This window comes from Anarhichas minor, unplaced genomic scaffold, assembly GCF_050575085.1.
Source record: "Anarhichas minor isolate MPS153535 unplaced genomic scaffold, ASM5057508v1 ptg000067l, whole genome shotgun sequence".
In the NCBI taxonomy this organism is placed as follows: Eukaryota; Metazoa; Chordata; class Actinopteri; order Perciformes; family Anarhichadidae; genus Anarhichas; species Anarhichas minor.
In genome coordinates, this window is record NW_027466513.1 from 4142501 (window position 1) to 4160000 (window position 17500).

General features: G+C 44.0%; 1 protein-coding gene across 2 annotated transcripts in view; it reads left to right on the forward strand.

The window, feature by feature from the left end:
* Window positions 1–17500, forward strand: part of crtc3 (CREB regulated transcription coactivator 3) — a 35412-nt gene that overhangs the window by 16264 nt on the left and 1648 nt on the right. The window contains exons 5-15 of one of the 2 annotated variants that reach the window (XM_076078608.1): window positions 1013–1074; window positions 4809–4871; window positions 6247–6350; window positions 9942–9992; window positions 10084–10169; window positions 10440–10483; window positions 11290–11510; window positions 12900–13135; window positions 13688–13903; window positions 14699–14782; window positions 16204–16402. In XM_076078608.1, coding sequence (XP_075934723.1) covers window positions 1013–1074; window positions 4809–4871; window positions 6247–6350; window positions 9942–9992; window positions 10084–10169; window positions 10440–10483; window positions 11290–11510; window positions 12900–13135; window positions 13688–13903; window positions 14699–14782; window positions 16204–16402 — 1366 coding nt within the window. The remainder of the gene's footprint in view (window positions 1–1012; window positions 1075–4808; window positions 4872–6246; window positions 6351–9941; window positions 9993–10083; window positions 10170–10439; window positions 10484–11289; window positions 11511–12899; window positions 13136–13687; window positions 13904–14698; window positions 14783–16203; window positions 16403–17500) is intronic. The other variant, XM_076078609.1, reaches the window with a different exon arrangement.

The following is a 17500-nucleotide window of genomic DNA, read 5'->3' on the forward strand; positions in this document are numbered from 1 at the left end:
TCCTCCCCAGAGGAGAAATCGTCTCTAGACCAGAACACTTAAATAGTGACAGTTGGCGAGATACAACGCCACCTTTCTGAAGTCCTGCCCTTCCAGGAGTCCGTAGTAAATCAAATAATGCCGTCATTGTTTCGTGAAGTATTTGAAAAAGACTGCTCTATTGTTCACACCGCTGTAGGGCTTTGATGAGAATGTGCCCCACTATACGAAGTTATAAAAATGAACTTAAAGTGCCCGTGAAATCAAAATGTATATATATTTGTATCACATGTATTGTGCTGGTTGTCTTCTGTACGCTAGTAGATGGCTTCTTCATGGTCGTCGTCTTCCTCTATTTCATCCCCGTCTGATAAAATCGTTGGTAAAAAATCCGCTGGCGTATTCGATAGTGGTAATGGTGGTCCTTTACAACAGAGAGCAGGCTGTCCTCCGTGTTTAGCTGGTGGCTAGTCACCACGACGTCACCAACTGGTGAATAACTGTTTTGATGCCACAAGTTCGACGTTTTGCCCGTCGCCATCTTGTTTTTTTGCAACCAGAAGTGACACGAGAGGGCAGAGCTAAGTACAACCAAATGCATATTTAAGACATTATCCGGAGACCGAAATGTTCCAATTAACTTTCATGAAGTGAAAACACTGTGAAAGGTTTAAAGTTGTAAGTCGAAAACAGACAACTTCCAGACCGGGTAGCGACCTGTCAATCACTGTGTAGCCCCGCCCTAAAGCATCCTCTGCTTTATGGTCTGTTTGACTCTAAATGGACCATGATTTACTCAATGAACATCATGCTGTATTGAAGAAGACTTGAAGCTAGAGATTGAGACCCTGATGGACATTAGAGAGAATGCAGGTTTAAGGCTCTTCTGCACTATTGGCTACTGTAAACGCCAGCTTACCGTTTTTACAATAAACGCATAAATATGTAGAATCATGAGCTGTTTCATGGCAACTTTAATATCACATTGATGTTTTCTGTATTTGTGTCAATAATTCCCTTAACTGAAAAAAACATAGAGAGCTCTCCGTACGGAGCGGTGTACCTGTCCCCGCCTCTGGACAACAACTGGAGAAGGTGAGTACAAATATCTGTGTGGCTGCTGACAGAATGGTTATTGTGTTTCTTCTTCCGCCAAACTTCATTATTTTACAACAGGAACCGTTTCCTCTTCCCACCCCGCTTCCTGTATCGAGCCTCTCTGTGCCTACTAGTGTCATCATCAGTGGATGTGCAGAATGTTGTTTTATTTGCAGGAATGTTTGAGGTGCTGTGTTAGTCCCTGGGGAGGCGGCGTCTACCTAAAGGTGTTTGACACATAGCCTTTTCGCTTTAAAGGTCATGATGCCCAACAGCAGCCGTCCTACTGTTTAGGGATTGTATGTTGTCACAGCACCACTGCCCTGTGGTTCACAATCTCCAGCTTAGCAGAAATGTAATATCAGCACCTGCTGGACAACAATGCTACACTACTTGGCCTTGATGTGAGCTCTGGTTGTGCAGTCGGTGTAATGGGTGACGACTTCTACTCAGTGCTTACAAGGGAGTGAGTTATGGCCCTGTGATAAAAACAAAACCGCTCCTCCCCACTCACTCTTGTGTTTTTTACGTGCTGGCTTGGCCGGCTGCCAGTCGCCCTTCCCCTCGTCTTCCTCCGCGCTGCAGACACAGACTCATTGAGAAAATGTTTCGCCGCCCGTAACATACTTGCCACTCGTATTTGTTGGAAATCGTAGCCAGTTTGTGATGCAAGCGAAGAGATGTTCTGTTTTTTGTTGTTGTTTTTTCTACTCTATTATATTCTTTATGACAGATACTTGTTATTAAAGGCCGATATAATAACGATAAAGACAAAGATAGGAGAAAGCAGATGGCAGATACCTATCAAGAACTGTTGATGTTGTGTTATTATTGGGGAGATGACTTTTATGGGCAGAAATAAACTGAAAACGGATCAAATATGCGTGTCAGTTTGCTGTAAAATCAGCCGTTGCGCAGCCATTATTATTATTATTATTATTGTTAGCAGTTCCACTGCTAACAATAGTTTGTAAAACACTGTTTGGACATCCACATTAAACGCTCTCCCGGCTCTTGTGTTGTTGAGAGTCAGATTCTCCCGCTCGACTGTCTCTGGGGAGATCGGGGCGGAGAGTGTGTAAAAAAAACGCCAACAACATCTGCACTACATTACAGGCAATCGGCTCTGGAGGAAAGCCGCAAAGCTTTTTTAACCGTTTCAGTGCTTTAATTACCACAACAGCTACTACAACAATTTATCTGCTGTGTCCACCCAGCATCTCCAACACAGAGACGGGTTATTTAAGACATATACAATATAAAATACTTCATAATTGAGACCAAATAAGTGAATTTAGATGGCGTCAACAGGCTTGTTTTTCTCCTCATCAGGTAAGGTAATAAATGTACGCTAGCCTTTCATATTAGATTCAATGTTAAAAGTAGGCGACTATTATTAGAACAATGCAAACATTAAGGCTCCCTCATGTGGCTCAAAGGTGGACTGCAGATATAGATGTTAAACAAAAGATTTGGCACCTTAAATAAAATCCCTCTGCTCTTGATTTTCCTCAAAGTATAATGTTGGGCATCAAAGCATCTTAGACATCGTAGACCATCTGTTTCGGGGTCAGAGCCTCAATCCAGTCTCACGCCCTCCTCCTCGTCCACTCGGCCATCTTTGGTCTGCTATTCCCGTACCAGCCTCTCTCAGGAGGACTTTCTCAGACCGAGCTCCCTGGAGATGGCTCTGTACGAAGAGAGCTGAACATATCCCTCTTTGGGAGATGCAGTGTGATGATTCAAATATGTGTGTTCTGATTACCATCGCAACTCCAGTGAGATTTACACACACAGGAGAGACAGGAGAAATACTTATTTCTCAGTTATTTCTCATGGCGTTCTCCAAAAAGAGGAATGTGGACAGATTAACCAGAGTCTTTAACCATGAATGGACAGACTCTTATAATTCATTCTTCCCACAGGCAGTTTAAAACCAGTATGTCTCACGTGTTCAGTTTAAAACCAGTAAGTCTCACGTGTTCAGTTTAAAACCAGTATGTCTCACGTGTTCAGTTTAAAACCAGTATGTCTCACGTGTTCAGTTTAAAACCAGTATGTCTCACGTGTTCAGTTTAAAACCAGTATGTCTCACGTGTTCAGTTTAAAACCAGGAAGTCTCACGTGTTCAGTTTAAAACCAGTAAGTCTCACGTGTTCAGTTTAAAACCAGTAAGTCTCACGTGTTCAGTTTAAAACCAGGAAGTCTCACGTGTTCAGTTTAAAACCAGTAAGTCTCACGTGTTCAGTTTAAAACCAGTAAGTCTCACGTGTTCAGTTTAAAACCAATAAGTCTCACGTGTTCAGTTTAAAACCAGTATGTCTCACGTGTTCAGTTTAAAACCAGTAAGTCTCACGTGTTCAGTTTAAAACCAGTAAGTCTCACGTGTTCAGTTTAAAACCAGTAAGTCTCACGTGTTCAGTTTAAAACCAGTAAGTCTCACGTGTTCAGTTTAAAACCAGTAAGTCTCACGTGTTCAGTTTAAAACCAGTAAGTCTCACGTGTTCAGTTTAAAACCAGTAAGTCTCACGTGTTCAGTTTAAAACCAGTATGTCTCACGTGTTCAGTTTAAAACCAGTAAGTCTCACGTGTTCAGTTTAAAACCAGTAAGTCTCACGTGTTCAGTTTAAAACCAGTAAGTCTCACGTGTTCAGTTTAAAACCAGTAAGTCTCACGTGTTCAGTTTAAAACCAGTAAGTCTCACGTGTTCAGTTTAAAACCAGTAAGTCTCACGTGTTCAGTTTAAAACCAGTATGTCTCACGTGTTCAGTTTAAAACCAGTAAGTCTCACGTGTTCAGTTTAAAACCAGTAAGTCTCACGTGTTCAGTTTAAAACCAGTAAGTCTCACGTGTTCAGTTTAAAACCAGTAAGTCTCACGTGTTCAGTTTAAAACCAGTAAGTCTCACGTGTTCAGTTTAAAACCAGTATGTCTCACGTGTTCAGTTTAAAACCAGTAAGTCTCACGTGTTCAGTTTAAAACCAGTATGTCTCACGTGTTCAGTTCATATGTATTCAATATATATATGGGACTAAATCATCGTGCAGGTTAGACATTATTGTGATGTTGTGGACCTTTGATGAGGACATTCTCTCTAACCTAAGAGATGTCATCGTGTTCCCAGGTCTCTGCACTTGTTTTGAGTACAACGTTTTCTTGACCAAAAGAAACAAAGTCACCGTGTAAATATATTTGAAGGCGGTTCAGCACCAACAGGAGATTCGTTTGAGTTATTTTGTGGACCACTTGTGCTCTCAGAAGACTACTGTGGTTGTTTCTAAGTACTGAGGAGGAGTTGAGACCCTTCTTGTGCTGGAGTGCTTCAGAAAAATCCACTCAGTCACTGTTTCAGGCTTCAACAATGACCCTCCACATCCAGTGTTTTACATCCTGTCTCTCTCTGTCTCTCTCTCTCTCTCTCTGTCTCTCTCTCTGCCTCCCTCTCTGTCTGTCTCTCTCCCCCCCCCATTAGCTACTCATTAGCAGTTTTATAAATGTGTCTTCACTCGGCTTTTGATTTATTCTGTCTCCATTTTCTTTCTCCGCTCAAATGTAGGACGGTGTTGTGTTGTTTCTTGAGTATTTTTCCAGGGTCTCTCTTCCTTCCACACGAGGCTCATCGTTCTTAATATAGTTTCTCTTCTACACACAAACTTTTAGGAGGCGGGGTCTCTCATCCAGTAAACGTCTGTCATCTCTTTCCTCTGTGTCTCTCTGTCTCTCTCTCTGAAGGGAACAGCAGTCATGGACCGAGGAAAAACGGCCTGGGTTGAGATTATTATCGCAACTCAACAGGTGACCCTTTCTCTCTCTCTCTCCCCCTCTCCGTGTCTCTCTTTCTCCTCTGTCTATCTTTGCCGCTTCATCCCTCGCTCACACAGAGGCCAACCATTCTGTTCCTTGTCTTTTTGCAATCTCTCCTGGTCTCAATCCTTTTGTAAATCTCAGTGATCCCCTCTTTTCTCTCCTCTGAAGCACTGAGATAGAAGGCTGAGACACAAATCTCAACTCAAGACTGTTTGTGGTTGATTAACTCTTTTTCTTCTCTCTCCTGAAACAATAATCAATAGTTCCTCTCTTACTCACCCAGCTTTAGGACTCACGGCTCCTTCGCACTCTAACATCAAGGCTCCCTTTTCACTTTTTCACATTGTCTTACTTTCAGCCTTTTCCCATCCTCTTTCAAGTGTCTGTGAAAAGTTTAGAAGTTTTCTGAATTTAAAGAAAATCCAGTTTGAGTTGACGACAGAGATGGGTTCTGAAGTCAGGCCCGTGTGTGTGTGTGTGTGTGTGTGTGTGTGTGTGTGTCTTGTTTTTTTGGTGCCCATGTTAACAGGTTAGAGCAGCCAGACCACCTGTGTGACGTGCACCTTTAACAGCAACAATAGAAATTATCTTATGATAACATATTGACATACCAGCAACATTCCTACAGTTTGAATGTCTGTATCTGTTGAATATGTCGCAGACAGGAAAAATATAAATGGCATTTTTAATAAAACAAAACTGTTGAGGTTTTCCGATAAAGGAACCGGTATCCGAAATGCCTCCGATACAGCCTTATATTGTTATATATATTAATATATATTATATATATATATTGAGTGCCATAATTGACAGATAAAACCAAACTTGGCACCTCTAAAAGCGTCATGTTTTGGATGAATCAAGCTTAGGTGTGATTGCTACAGTTCTGCTATAAAGTGAGAGCAGGAGTGACTCATGGAAGAAGCCGTTGAGGCTGAACGGATCGCACTAGAGAAAGCTCTCAGCTGGAGCGGTACAGGACTCGGGGGCTTGTGTGGGTCGGACCATGAATGTGTGTGCACAAGTGAACACGTTTGACTTCACAGCTCGTATTAGATACGTACAACCATGACGACAACTAATCTCTTGTAGCTGCCAATTGCCCTGTGTTTCCCTGTATCGGTACATTTATGGATAACAAATGTTTTCATCATTATTTCATCACTCAGACTGATCCCAGTCCTGTGAGGATGTTTTTTGTGTGAGTGAGGTCAGTGTGATCAGTGCAAGTGAATGCAGCATGTGTGTGTGGAGGCAGAGCAGGAAGCAGAATGACTCACGCTACGGCCCTGAGAAATCCTTTGCCTCTGTCCAAGGTGCTGGAAAACCTGTCATCATTTTCCTCCTCCTCCGTCCCACACAGAACCAACTCAGACTCTGCTCTCCATACGAGCGTCATGAACCCAAACCCCCAAGACCCCTTTGGCATGAACCAGCAGATGGGTCGAGGTCCTCTCCAGCGCAATGGTGAGAGTAATGCACACACACACACACACACACACACACAAGCTATTCACTCTCAAAGAGCGCATTTTCTGTGTTTGTGTGGTGTTTTACAAGAGATGTTCTTGTTTTAATCTGTCCATAAATCTGCTCCGTTTCTCGCTACTACAGTGGCACAATTTAAAACCTCTTGTAGAGACCTTTAAACCAATTATATACGTGATATATATATATATATAGGTATATAGATGGATTCATAGTACGCAGGAGTCGCGGTTAGGCGTCACGCTTCGGTGCGAGTTCGGTTCAGCAGAAAAGGGCAGGTCTTCCAGCTCCGGCGTTTCATTTATGGTCGTCATTGTGTGGCTTAGGTATGCGCCGATACCACTCACAAGTACTTACGTTTGAGTACTAGCCGCTACCGAGTACTTAATAATACAATCACAACTTTGTCGCTGACAATTTAGCATTCAACATTGTGGTTTCCTTGTACAAACAGCGCATAGTTCTTTGCAGGAGGGATGTTAATAATGAACTGTTTATCGGTTAAACGGTTAAAAGAAATATTGAAAATAAGAAACTCAGAGGAGCGGCTCGTCACATAAAGGAGGATAGCGCTAGTCCACCTTAAGGTCTCTATTGCACATTGAAAGAGAATGGGCACATCTAGTGGGAGAAGTTCAACAGTGTTTGGGCACAAATTCTTCTTGAAAGCTGTTTAATTTTATATCTTAAAACAAGTCTGGATCTTCACGTTTGTTCTAAACCATGTACTCTCCTACCATCTTCTTTTTTCCTTACAAACAAAACTTTTGTCGTAAAAACTATTAAATCTGCATTAGATGTTAGAAATCTCATTTCAGGAACTCAAGTCTCAAGTCATTCGTTATTATCGTTGCCTGTTTAGAGAACTGCTGCCTCCGACACCTCCTCACTGTAGACGTGTTCATTTATTCAGATACTTTATAATTTAGTCTTATTGTATTTAGTCAATTTTGGTCCAAAGAAAAACAACCAATTTAACAGAGTAATACTTTAATATGACTTTTTCAGTCATTAGATTAGATTGAACATTTCAGCCAATCCAGTCCAACCAAAATATCAACTTGTTTCTTTCCCCCGGGCCCCGTTGTAGTCATTGTTCACTTGAAGTTACTGAGGGAAAGTTAGTGGTCCATGTGGACTAAAGCGGTAGTGTTTACAAGCTCCAGAGTCCCTTTAGAAAACCTCTCATTTTACTGCAGCGGATGACGTCTCGTCTTAGTCATGGAAATAACATCAATGACGAATATATTTACTCACTGGTTTCATTTCACTGCACTGCAGTTATGAGAACAGAGCTCGCTGTGCTGGTTGTCAGTCTGGCTACATTGGATTAATCAAATTGACATAGTTATTAAATGCCTTTCTGAATTACCACATGCCCATGGTTGCTCCCTACATAAAATCATATAGGCAGGAAAACATCCTGGAGAGTCTGAGCAACATCCACTTGTGTATTGAGACGTCACCTAAAGTACATTTCACTTTGTAGAAGAGGTGCAGCTGTGTGTGAGCAGAGCATGCTTTTCTAAACCAGACATCCTCTCGGTCTCATGCAGGCTGCTCCCGTATGGGTCCATGTCGTAGTAATCATGCTAGTTTATAGTGTTTGTGTTTCTCTTCTGCTGGTCATTTATTAACAGAGAACACAGTCCATCCAGCCGGCTGCTTTGCAGTCTCGTTAGCCACTCAGCTGCACAACTCACAGTCAGGCCTTTGTTGGTTTAGAATGTTCTCTTTATACCTTTTGTAGCAGTTATTGTAATCGGTCCAAAGAATTCATCCTCCGCTCTCCTGAGCTGCTTCCATCTGAGCGTCCAGCGGGTTTCTGATGAAGTGTGGAGCGGATGAGAGAAGTTGTCCTGCAGCCGAGTACCTCTCACTGTGTTTAGCCAACAAGTTTAAACAGGATATTGCCTTAAGATGTGAGCCAAGTGTGAGTTTAACATACAAACACAGTCACCCCAGTGTGGATACATGAGTTACAGCATGCTGTCTGTTGTGCTTTAAATGGGTCACAGTGTGTGTGTGTGTGTGTGTGTGTGTGTGTGTGTGTGTGTGTGTGTGTGTGTGTGTGTGTGTGTGTGTGTGTGTGTGTGTGTGTGTGTGTGTGTGTGTGTGTGTGTGTGTGTGTGTGTGTGTGTGTGTGTGTGTGTGTGTGTGTGTGTGTGTGTGTGACTATTATTTTCATTATATCAAGTAATCTATTTTCTTGATCCATCGAGTTCCCAGAGCCCATAGTAACGCTTTAAAATGTCTTGTTGTGTCAAGACGACAACCTCCGGTTCTGAAAAGTGAAGCCAACACACAGTACAGTCTTCTTGCATAGCCTGCTGTATATATAGTCCACCAGCACATACTACACATAGCTGCCCGGGCTCTATATCATCACAAAGAGGCAGACCGGTTCAGCAGCGCAGCCTCGTCGACACCTCCGAAGGTCCCTGTGGGTTTCGAGGGGTGTCGAGCCCCGGCTGGTTAAAGAAGTGGATTAGGAATCACAGCTGCGAGTCAGACTGCCGGGGTGGAAACACAGAGCAGAGGAGTTCAGCTGCAGTCTTTCTGGTGTGTAATCTCTTTTCTGACAATTGTTGTCATTAGAAAAAAGAAGCAGTCGTAAAAAGATCTAATGTGAAGCTCTGCAGCTGAAAGGCATCTGATTACTGCGATGCTCTAGGAATAGACGGTGACTTTGTTTTCTTTTTAATCCTGAGCGTTTACAACACCCATATCGAATACATCGCACAGTGTAAGTGATCCAAGCGACACAAGCCAGCAGTGGTTCTTCCCAGTTGCTCCTCTGTTGTATCTCTTCATTGTTTCATCTGCTCCCTCAGCAGCCAAAAAAGCTGCCTCTCAAAATGAGCTTTAAGGCCTTTACACACAGGCGGCGTGACAAATTAACAACACAAATATTTGTTATTATTTATTATTATTTGTTTGATTTTGCAACAGTTGCGTCGCCTTTTCAGTCTAAAGGTTTGAATAGATTCTTGCAGATTCTTTCTGTTGTAAAGCCTAAACTGCTGTAAGATATTTGATTGAGTGAATTTTAGTTCCCTCTGGTAAACAGTTGTGCAATGTACACGTCTAGGGCTCTTATTGTGAAGGAGGGAGGAACGGGCAGTGGTTCAAGTGCTGATGTGAAAGCGATGAGGAGACTAGAAGATGACATCAAGAGACACAGAAAAACAATATTTCCTTAATAAGTAACAGCGCACAGGAAGTGTTGCGATCAAACACGAGAGTCGTTCAAAGGAATGAAGGACGTGTATGTGGCGTCGGGTCTTCAGTGAGGAGGAAGAGAGGGCTCTTTTGTGGCACAATAAAAACAATGGCCGTCTCTTTCCTCCTCCTCCTCCTCCTCCTCCTCCTCAGACTATGACACCCCCCGCCCCCCCGCTTCAAACTTTTAGTGTGTATTCCTGTCAGAGCGACCGATTATTGTGCCAGACATGCCGGGATAATTCAAATATATCCTCTAATGTTCCTTAGCTTTAGTTTTTTATGTCTTTGCTTTATTCCCCCCCCCCCCCCCCCTTCTTTCTTTGTTTGTTTGTTTTTCTCGTGGAGGCTGGAATGCAGCCAGTGTAAACGAGTCGGAGGTGGACGGCTCCGCAGATGGTGAGTTGAACATTCCTTGAGCAATCGAGACGTCATCAGTATCAGCTTGGCTGTGAACACGCACGTTTAATTCACCTTCCTCTCTCCGCAGTCTTCTCCTTCCCCGCCCTGACCAACGAGGACAATCTGTTAGGGGTCGGTAAGCCGCTGCCCAAGCAGCTGTGGGAGGCCAAGAAGGTGAGGCTGCTCGCTTATCACTCGCTACACCGATGTCCGTCTGATAGTCTGGTGACTCAATGTAGAAGCAGACTATCTTCTGAATGTTGTGGTATTCACTGCTATCACATGTGCGTGCAACGACTGAATCGGTACACGTGCAACCACGGTACATCTTTGTGCCGGAAAGTTGAACAATCTACAGTTTGCAATCAACCCTGGAAACAGTATTCTAAGATTAAAATGCAGTGTTGGAGAGTTATTATCTAATTGTCATTTTCTCTGTCTCAGTCTCTGGCATCGAGGCCTAAATCTTGTGAAGTGCCTGGAATCAAGTAAGTCTGAAGGTGTATTTATTGTTTTGCTTAATCACAAATAAACCTTTTTCTTTTTATTCGATTGCACCAAAATGCTCATCAGTGTGACGTTAACACAAAGCATTTATTACGGGCATAAAAGCGCTGCTGTAGCTGGTCAACAGAGAGGAGATGCGGCTCATCCCCACCTCGTCAGACAGGATGTCTGTGTTCCTCTTTACACCTTTAACCCTAAAAGAAGAGGAACAGAGTTAGAACAATCAGATTCCAGAGGCTTTGTTTTCCCTCTGCAAGCCGCATCCGGTGTCATGTCATGATTCAGAAGCAAACTATTTTTACCAGCAACTCATTCGCTTTTGTTGCCAGCACATGTTCGGGCATAATGTAGAGGTTTTATCGTCACACACAAAGCAATACAGTCTTCTGTAGAGACTTAAGAGATTCTTGATTGATCTTTATTTCATGCTGCCTCTTTATCTGACAGAGAGAGACACCATTTGTGTGTTTGTGGAGGCAAGCCTTTGTTCTTTGTTTTGGGCTCTGTGTTTGTGAGTGGGGACGGACAACAATGAGTCACTGTTGCTGCTCATACGCTGTTAATGCAGCATATGAGCAGAATTGGAAATTAGAGAAATAATGGAGGAAATGGAGTGAGTGGGTGGGGGGGGGGAAGAGGACGGGGGTCAAAAGAAACATCTTTTCAGTTTGAAATGGCAGCACATTTAATGGCCCTGCGTTTGATTATGCACGATATTTACAGTCATTAAAAAAGCCGATCGTGAGCGTCAGCATCTAAACGAGTTTTCTCTGTACGTTTGTTGCAGTATATTCCCGTCTCCGGAGCAGAACCCGGGTCTGTCCCACTACCAGGGCTTGTTAAATACCAGCGGCTCCCTGCCGGACCTCAGCAACCTGCACTTCACCTCGCCACTCTCCACGCCGCTGGACCCGGAGGACAACGGAGGCTACTCCAACCTCAGCGGGGGCAGCAGCACCGGAAACCTGCCGGCCGCCATGATGCACCTCGGCATCGGCAACTCACAGGGTGGGTGGAGAGCGCGTGCACGCATGCATGCGTCGGTGCTTTTGTAGGTGATTGTGTGTGTGCGAGGACGAGGGCATGGGTGCGAGTTCGCGTGAGTGCATGCACCCCCCCCCCCCCCGATTGACATGTGACGCATTAAACAAAGCAGTGTGTAGATATACATGGTTATTTGTTTGGTAGCTTTTTTATTTAAAGTTTATATTTGCAGGAGAAAGATTGTGAAAACGATTTATAGATCGATCCCAAATTGGTAAATTCTTGTGTTACAGCAGCAGGCTCTCCAGACGTTACACAGGAACATTGATGAAGAGTAAAGGTGCAAGGGATCATGGAACTCACGCTTTTCAGTCACGGATCAGATCAGCACAAAAAACAAAACGGTTATGTCCTGATCACGTTGTTTTACTGCTGATACCAATTGCCGATCGCCTTATCGGTCAAAACACATATACGTGTTGTTTTGTTATAGCAGCTGGTCTACAAGGCTCCAGACCTGAAAAATCATTTCAACCACTCTGAAGTCAGAAGCTCATCAAAGGTTCTACATTTCTTCTGACACATTCTTCACTACTTTAGCTTCAGATGACAGAGATCTGATATGTAATCCTCCTGTTTTGTTGCGTTGGTGTGAACTTGGATCCGGTTGTTGTGTTTAACTCCTCGGCTGTTTACTTCTGATTTAACTCATTTAAGTGGCCGTGGGGCACTGAAACACTTTTTGTTCCGTGAGGTACTGAATGAAATGAACTGAGACTCGTGGTTCTTGAGGAATGTCGGCCTCCGCTCCGGTACCGTCACTTACCAGAATTTGTCTCCTGTTGCCTAGCAACGCAACTCTAACCATAGTCCGCGTTGCCGTTCAGCGTGTTATCTGAATCTACTTATTCCGTCCTTCTGAATCATCATCATCATCGTCTGTGGAGTTTTCTAGTCTTTTGCCGGTTCCAGGTCTCCTCCTCTGCCAGCCGACCGTACGTTCTGCATCGCTCTCTGAATGATCTCTCTGTCTCCCACTTCCTCACTCCGCTGCCTGACCTGATCACACTCCCTCTCAGTGTTTCCTCCCTTGTCCAACACAGTTCAGCTTGGCCGAGCACCAAAGCGAAAGAGGCACTTTGACCCCGTTCCGGCTCGCTACAATCGGCTCTTTTCTTTTCCCTTTAGATTCCCCCTCTGTCTTCTCATTTTCCTTCTGCTCTGCGTCTTTCTCTCCCTCCTCGGTCACACAATACAGTATTTTTGTGTTGGGGACTGGAGAGCACATACCGCATCATAACTTCCACATGTTCCCAGTTGATTTCCAGTGTCTGCTCCGGATTCACAGCCGCCTTTTTTACGAGATTCATTCTGATGCACATTTACACTCTGATATTTATCCCCCCCATGAAGGTCTGTCCTCGTCTCTGAGCAATCCCTCGATTCAGGGGTCCCTCAACAACTGCCAGCTGCAGTCGTCGCTCAGCAATCCCTCCATCAACTCGTCCCTGCGTCTGTCCAGCAACTCCCCCCGGCGGCGGCAGGCGGCCATCAGCCCCCTCACGCTGTCTCCTGGCACCGAGCAGCGCAGAGGTCTGGCCAAGCAGCTGTCTCCCACCATGTCCCCCTCGCTGTCCCCCATCACACAGGTACGCCTGCCTTCACATCCCTGAATAACAAAGTGGGATTGTTTACTCTGTAACAGTATAATCTTATATTCATGTGTCCATGATGATGCAGAAGTATCAGCTGCCGAACCGCCAGACTTCAAAGCAGCTTCTTTCCTCTGGGCTGAGAGACTCATCCTCCAGCCGCAATATAATTATAGTTTCTGTTTTACTTGTGTAGCAAAATGGGACAACAACATGCATTTCGTTTGTGCAACCCTGTTGAACAAACGACCATAGAAAAACCTTGTAACTATAAAACTGAGTAGTATAAGAATCTCTTTGTGCAGACTAAGAAACAAAATCTAAAAATAACTAATGTACGACGATGTAAAATAAAGTCTGACATCCAAGTGAAAAGTCTTGCCAGTGCAAAAAGGAAGAATACACTGGTGCATTTGTTTTTTACTCCTGCTTTGATGGGGAGAGTGCAGCTGACTAATGACGTTACAATCGGATTAAATCAACTTCAAGTCCAAACTCTCTTGCAGTCGGTCTTCAGTGACTCGTGCTGGCTTTCTCTGTTCTGTGTAGGGAGTCGCTTTGGATACCAGCAACATGCCAAGAGAGCCGCCGCCACCCTATCCGCTCTACCAGCAATCCCAGCATGCAGTGGACCAGGGCCGGCAACACCAGCACCAGCACCAGCACCAACACCAGCAGCAGCAGCAGCAGCAGCAGCAGCAGCAGCAGCAGCAGCAGCCTCTTTCCCCTCTTCAGAGCATCCAACTGGACTTCAACACGAGCCAAGTAAGTGCCATGAAGAGCGTCTTTGTCAGTGTGTGTGGAAGGCATGCTGGCGCACACACACAATCATATTTAGTGCCCCAGTCTTTGTGGTGTTCTGTGCACTCTTGATGATCATAACCTACTTTTGTCTCCCTGCAGGGCAGAAATTAATGCAGGAGATTAGATTCAACATTGTAACTTTATTAACCCACGTCAGTGGCGGCTGGAGACTCAAAAAATAGGGGAGGACATTTTATTTAGCCTCCATTTTATGTATGCTGCTTAATTATATGTGCTCCTGTGTTCCTGATCTGTGTCATGTAGGGGAGGCTTACACTCTGTAAATCTTACTTTGAGTACTTTGTGAAAGTGCTGCATAAATAGAATTGTTATTATTACACGAGTTAGCCGCTTATCCACTTTCTTGTGTTCAAATTCAAAGTTAAGCAGTTAAACGATGGCAATAACGGCTCTTGATGGGAATGAACCTTGTCTGGGTAATGTGTCAATATTTTCTCAGAATCCCTAGTTTTGTCCGACCAAAAGTCACATAGAACTAGCAAACGCTCACATAGAACCAGCAAACACATTGGAGAAGATCCCCCCCCCTAAACAATGAATCAGTTATTATCATCTGACTAGTCAACTTATCATTTTAGCCCGAGCAACCCTTAATGGTTATAATGTGATTATAGTCTCGGGTAGACTTTAGTTATTTATTTACATCACACATCATATTAAACAGTTTTCTTTCTCTCCAGATTTGATGTTTTTTTTTTTTTTGATGATTTTTTTTTTTTTCTTTTCCCCTCACAGCACAACAACATGGCGGCATTCTTCAACGACCCCTTTATGGAGCAACAGTTTTCCAATCGCCAGACCAAGACCCACCCCTATCAGGTACAGGTTGACACACACACACACACACTCTCTCACACACACACAAACACACACACAACCGTAAACACACGTTTAAGCACTCAATCATTAGTCAGAATTACTTTTCAACCAGTAATGTTTTCAACCAGTAATGTTTGGTTGTTAATAGCGTTGCAACAAGGAAAACACATTGTCGGCCTGTTGAGCGTTTCCTTATCGCCACGAAAGTGGCTGCTTACTGTAAACTGTCTGTAGGAAGTGGACGTAGTCATCGTGACGTCACTCACTGGTTTGTGGACTGATGTTTTGAAGCCTCGAGTTTGGCGATGTCGCCATGGGTTGTTGGTTTTTTGCAACCAATAAACGCAAGTTATCATATTTGCGATGTGGAGGAGTGACGTAGAGACACCGTGTACGGCTCTGCTAGCGGCAGCGACCTGTCAATCACAGTAAGCCCCGCCCTAAAGCATCCCCTGCTTTATGGTCTGTTTGACTCTAAATGGACCATAATGTACTAAATGAACATCATGCTGTATTGAAGAAGACTTGAAACTAGAGATTGAGACCATAAACTCATGTTTACAATGTTTACTGAGGTAATAAACCAAGAGAGAAGTAGTCATTTTCTCATAGACTTCTATACAACCAGAGGAGTCGCCCCCTGGTGGACACTAGAGAGAATGCAGCTTTAATACACTTAATTTCCAGAGTTGGGAAGTCGTTGTTACGACTGTGGTGTGTTCATGAGCTATGTGGGGGAAAAAATGTGAACGCTACAAAGAAGATGCTTTGTATTTGAAACAACACGTTGATAGCTGTTCCCAGTATTTGCCAGACAACGAAGAGCAAAGGAAACGGATGAGTTAGGAAATATGTTTACCCCGACCGACATTTGTGTCAAAAACATTACGTGAATTAATAGAAAGAAATCTTACCATCAACACATTTACTTTCGTCTCCAATGTTTCTGCGTAATATGACGTCAACTCTGCAAGTTGTTTCCCAAAATGTTCTCACTTGGGGGGCCTCAGTTCCGATTATCCCGACAGCACATGAATGCAGCATAAACCCTGACGTGGTGATCGAGAACCTTGACTCAAAGCAGATTCTACTCCGTACACAGACGTGAACCCTTTACAGGTTAAAGCAACAGAATTTCATCAGCCAATAAATGATGAGGTTTTTTTTCCAGCAGTTTAACAGGAGAATTATCTCTGTGGCATCAGTTCATCATTTTTTTGTAGTAATCAAGTTTTTGTCAGACCACAGAGCTCAACAGAATTTGTCTTTGCCGTCAGCAGTGCTAACGAGGTCTCCTATGGGCTGTGGATGTTGTGAGAAAACACTTGAAGGCACCACATAGAACCAGGCTGCCAATGTGAACTCAACAACTGATTCTTGTCTTCCGTTTGCCATTTTTCTCTCCGCCATCTGCCGTCTAGTTGGACCAGTTCGCTCTGTTGGAAAACGCGATGAGCTCCACAGCGGGGGGTTCCTGCTTCGACCCCTCCTCCTCTCTGCTCTACTACTCCCAGGCCGCCCTCTCGGGGCTGGGCGGCAGCCTGCAGGACCCGATGCACATGAGGTCCAACATGATGTACTCCAACTGCAGCGGAGGACTGCCCAACATCATACTCACTGGTGAGTTTTAGTGTTGGCCACCACAGGTGCATCCTGGGAAAGATGTTTATTTTGTTTTGTAGTATCTTGCATGCGACAGGTCTGTTGAAGTGATGATGAAGGATGCTCCGTGGACACTGTTCTTGCTGGTATAATAAAGTTTATTACAAACAAGCAACACATGCCATTACGGACGTCTAGATCGTCCGGAGGTCTCAAGTCGAATCAGAAAGTCCCGCCTTTAGGGCTCTCGCTTCATCTTTATATAGGGTACATATCATGCACCATAAAGGGCGGAACAATGAGAGACTGTATGTGGCCTCCCCATTCTACACATCCACCCTTCTGCCCCTGGTCTCCTGCACATCTGGTTTTCATCTAAGACAACTGCACTTGGGGTCTTCACTGTACTGTGTAAGACCTGAAAATATGCAAGGCCTGAAAATATACCACAGTTTCCTTTTTAAAGCGGCAATCTTGGAAGATTTTCATCAAGTAAAAGTGTGTTAAGTGGGTATCTATCGCCGTACGAGGTAACACGGAGGTCATGGAGCATGTAGTGCACTGAAGTAAGTATTGCAATATTTATATTACGAACCTGGTGCGTTCCAGACAACTAAAAACTCCTACTAGAAAGATTAGTGTTTATGAAAACAGCTGCTGCTAAAAACGAGGCTGACGAGTGCTGAGACTGAGCTGCTTGCTGTATTTTCAGTTTTCAGTTTGTGATGAGAGACGAGGGAAAAAGACTTGAGATAAAGTACAATGTCCTTTTACCACAGCCGGCCTCTGAAACATATTTCACTGAATGCAAATATTATCAGTGTGTTGTCATGTTAGTGATTCAAATCAAAGAGCAGCGTTTGCAGAGCAGCTTGTTTTTCGTGAATCGAGCGTAGTACGCTGATATGAGCTCACAGGAGGAAAATGAGCTCATTCTCATGAGGACTTGAGTGCTGATACTTGGGTCTAACTGCACAGACGGTGATGCTCCAGTTTAAATGTAAAGGAGGAGAGTGTCGGATGTATTTAAAAAGAAAGGAGGTGTCATGACTAATGATGAGGGCAGTGAGACTGTTAGCTAGAGCGAGAGGAAGTGTTTTTCCAGACCGGAAGAAA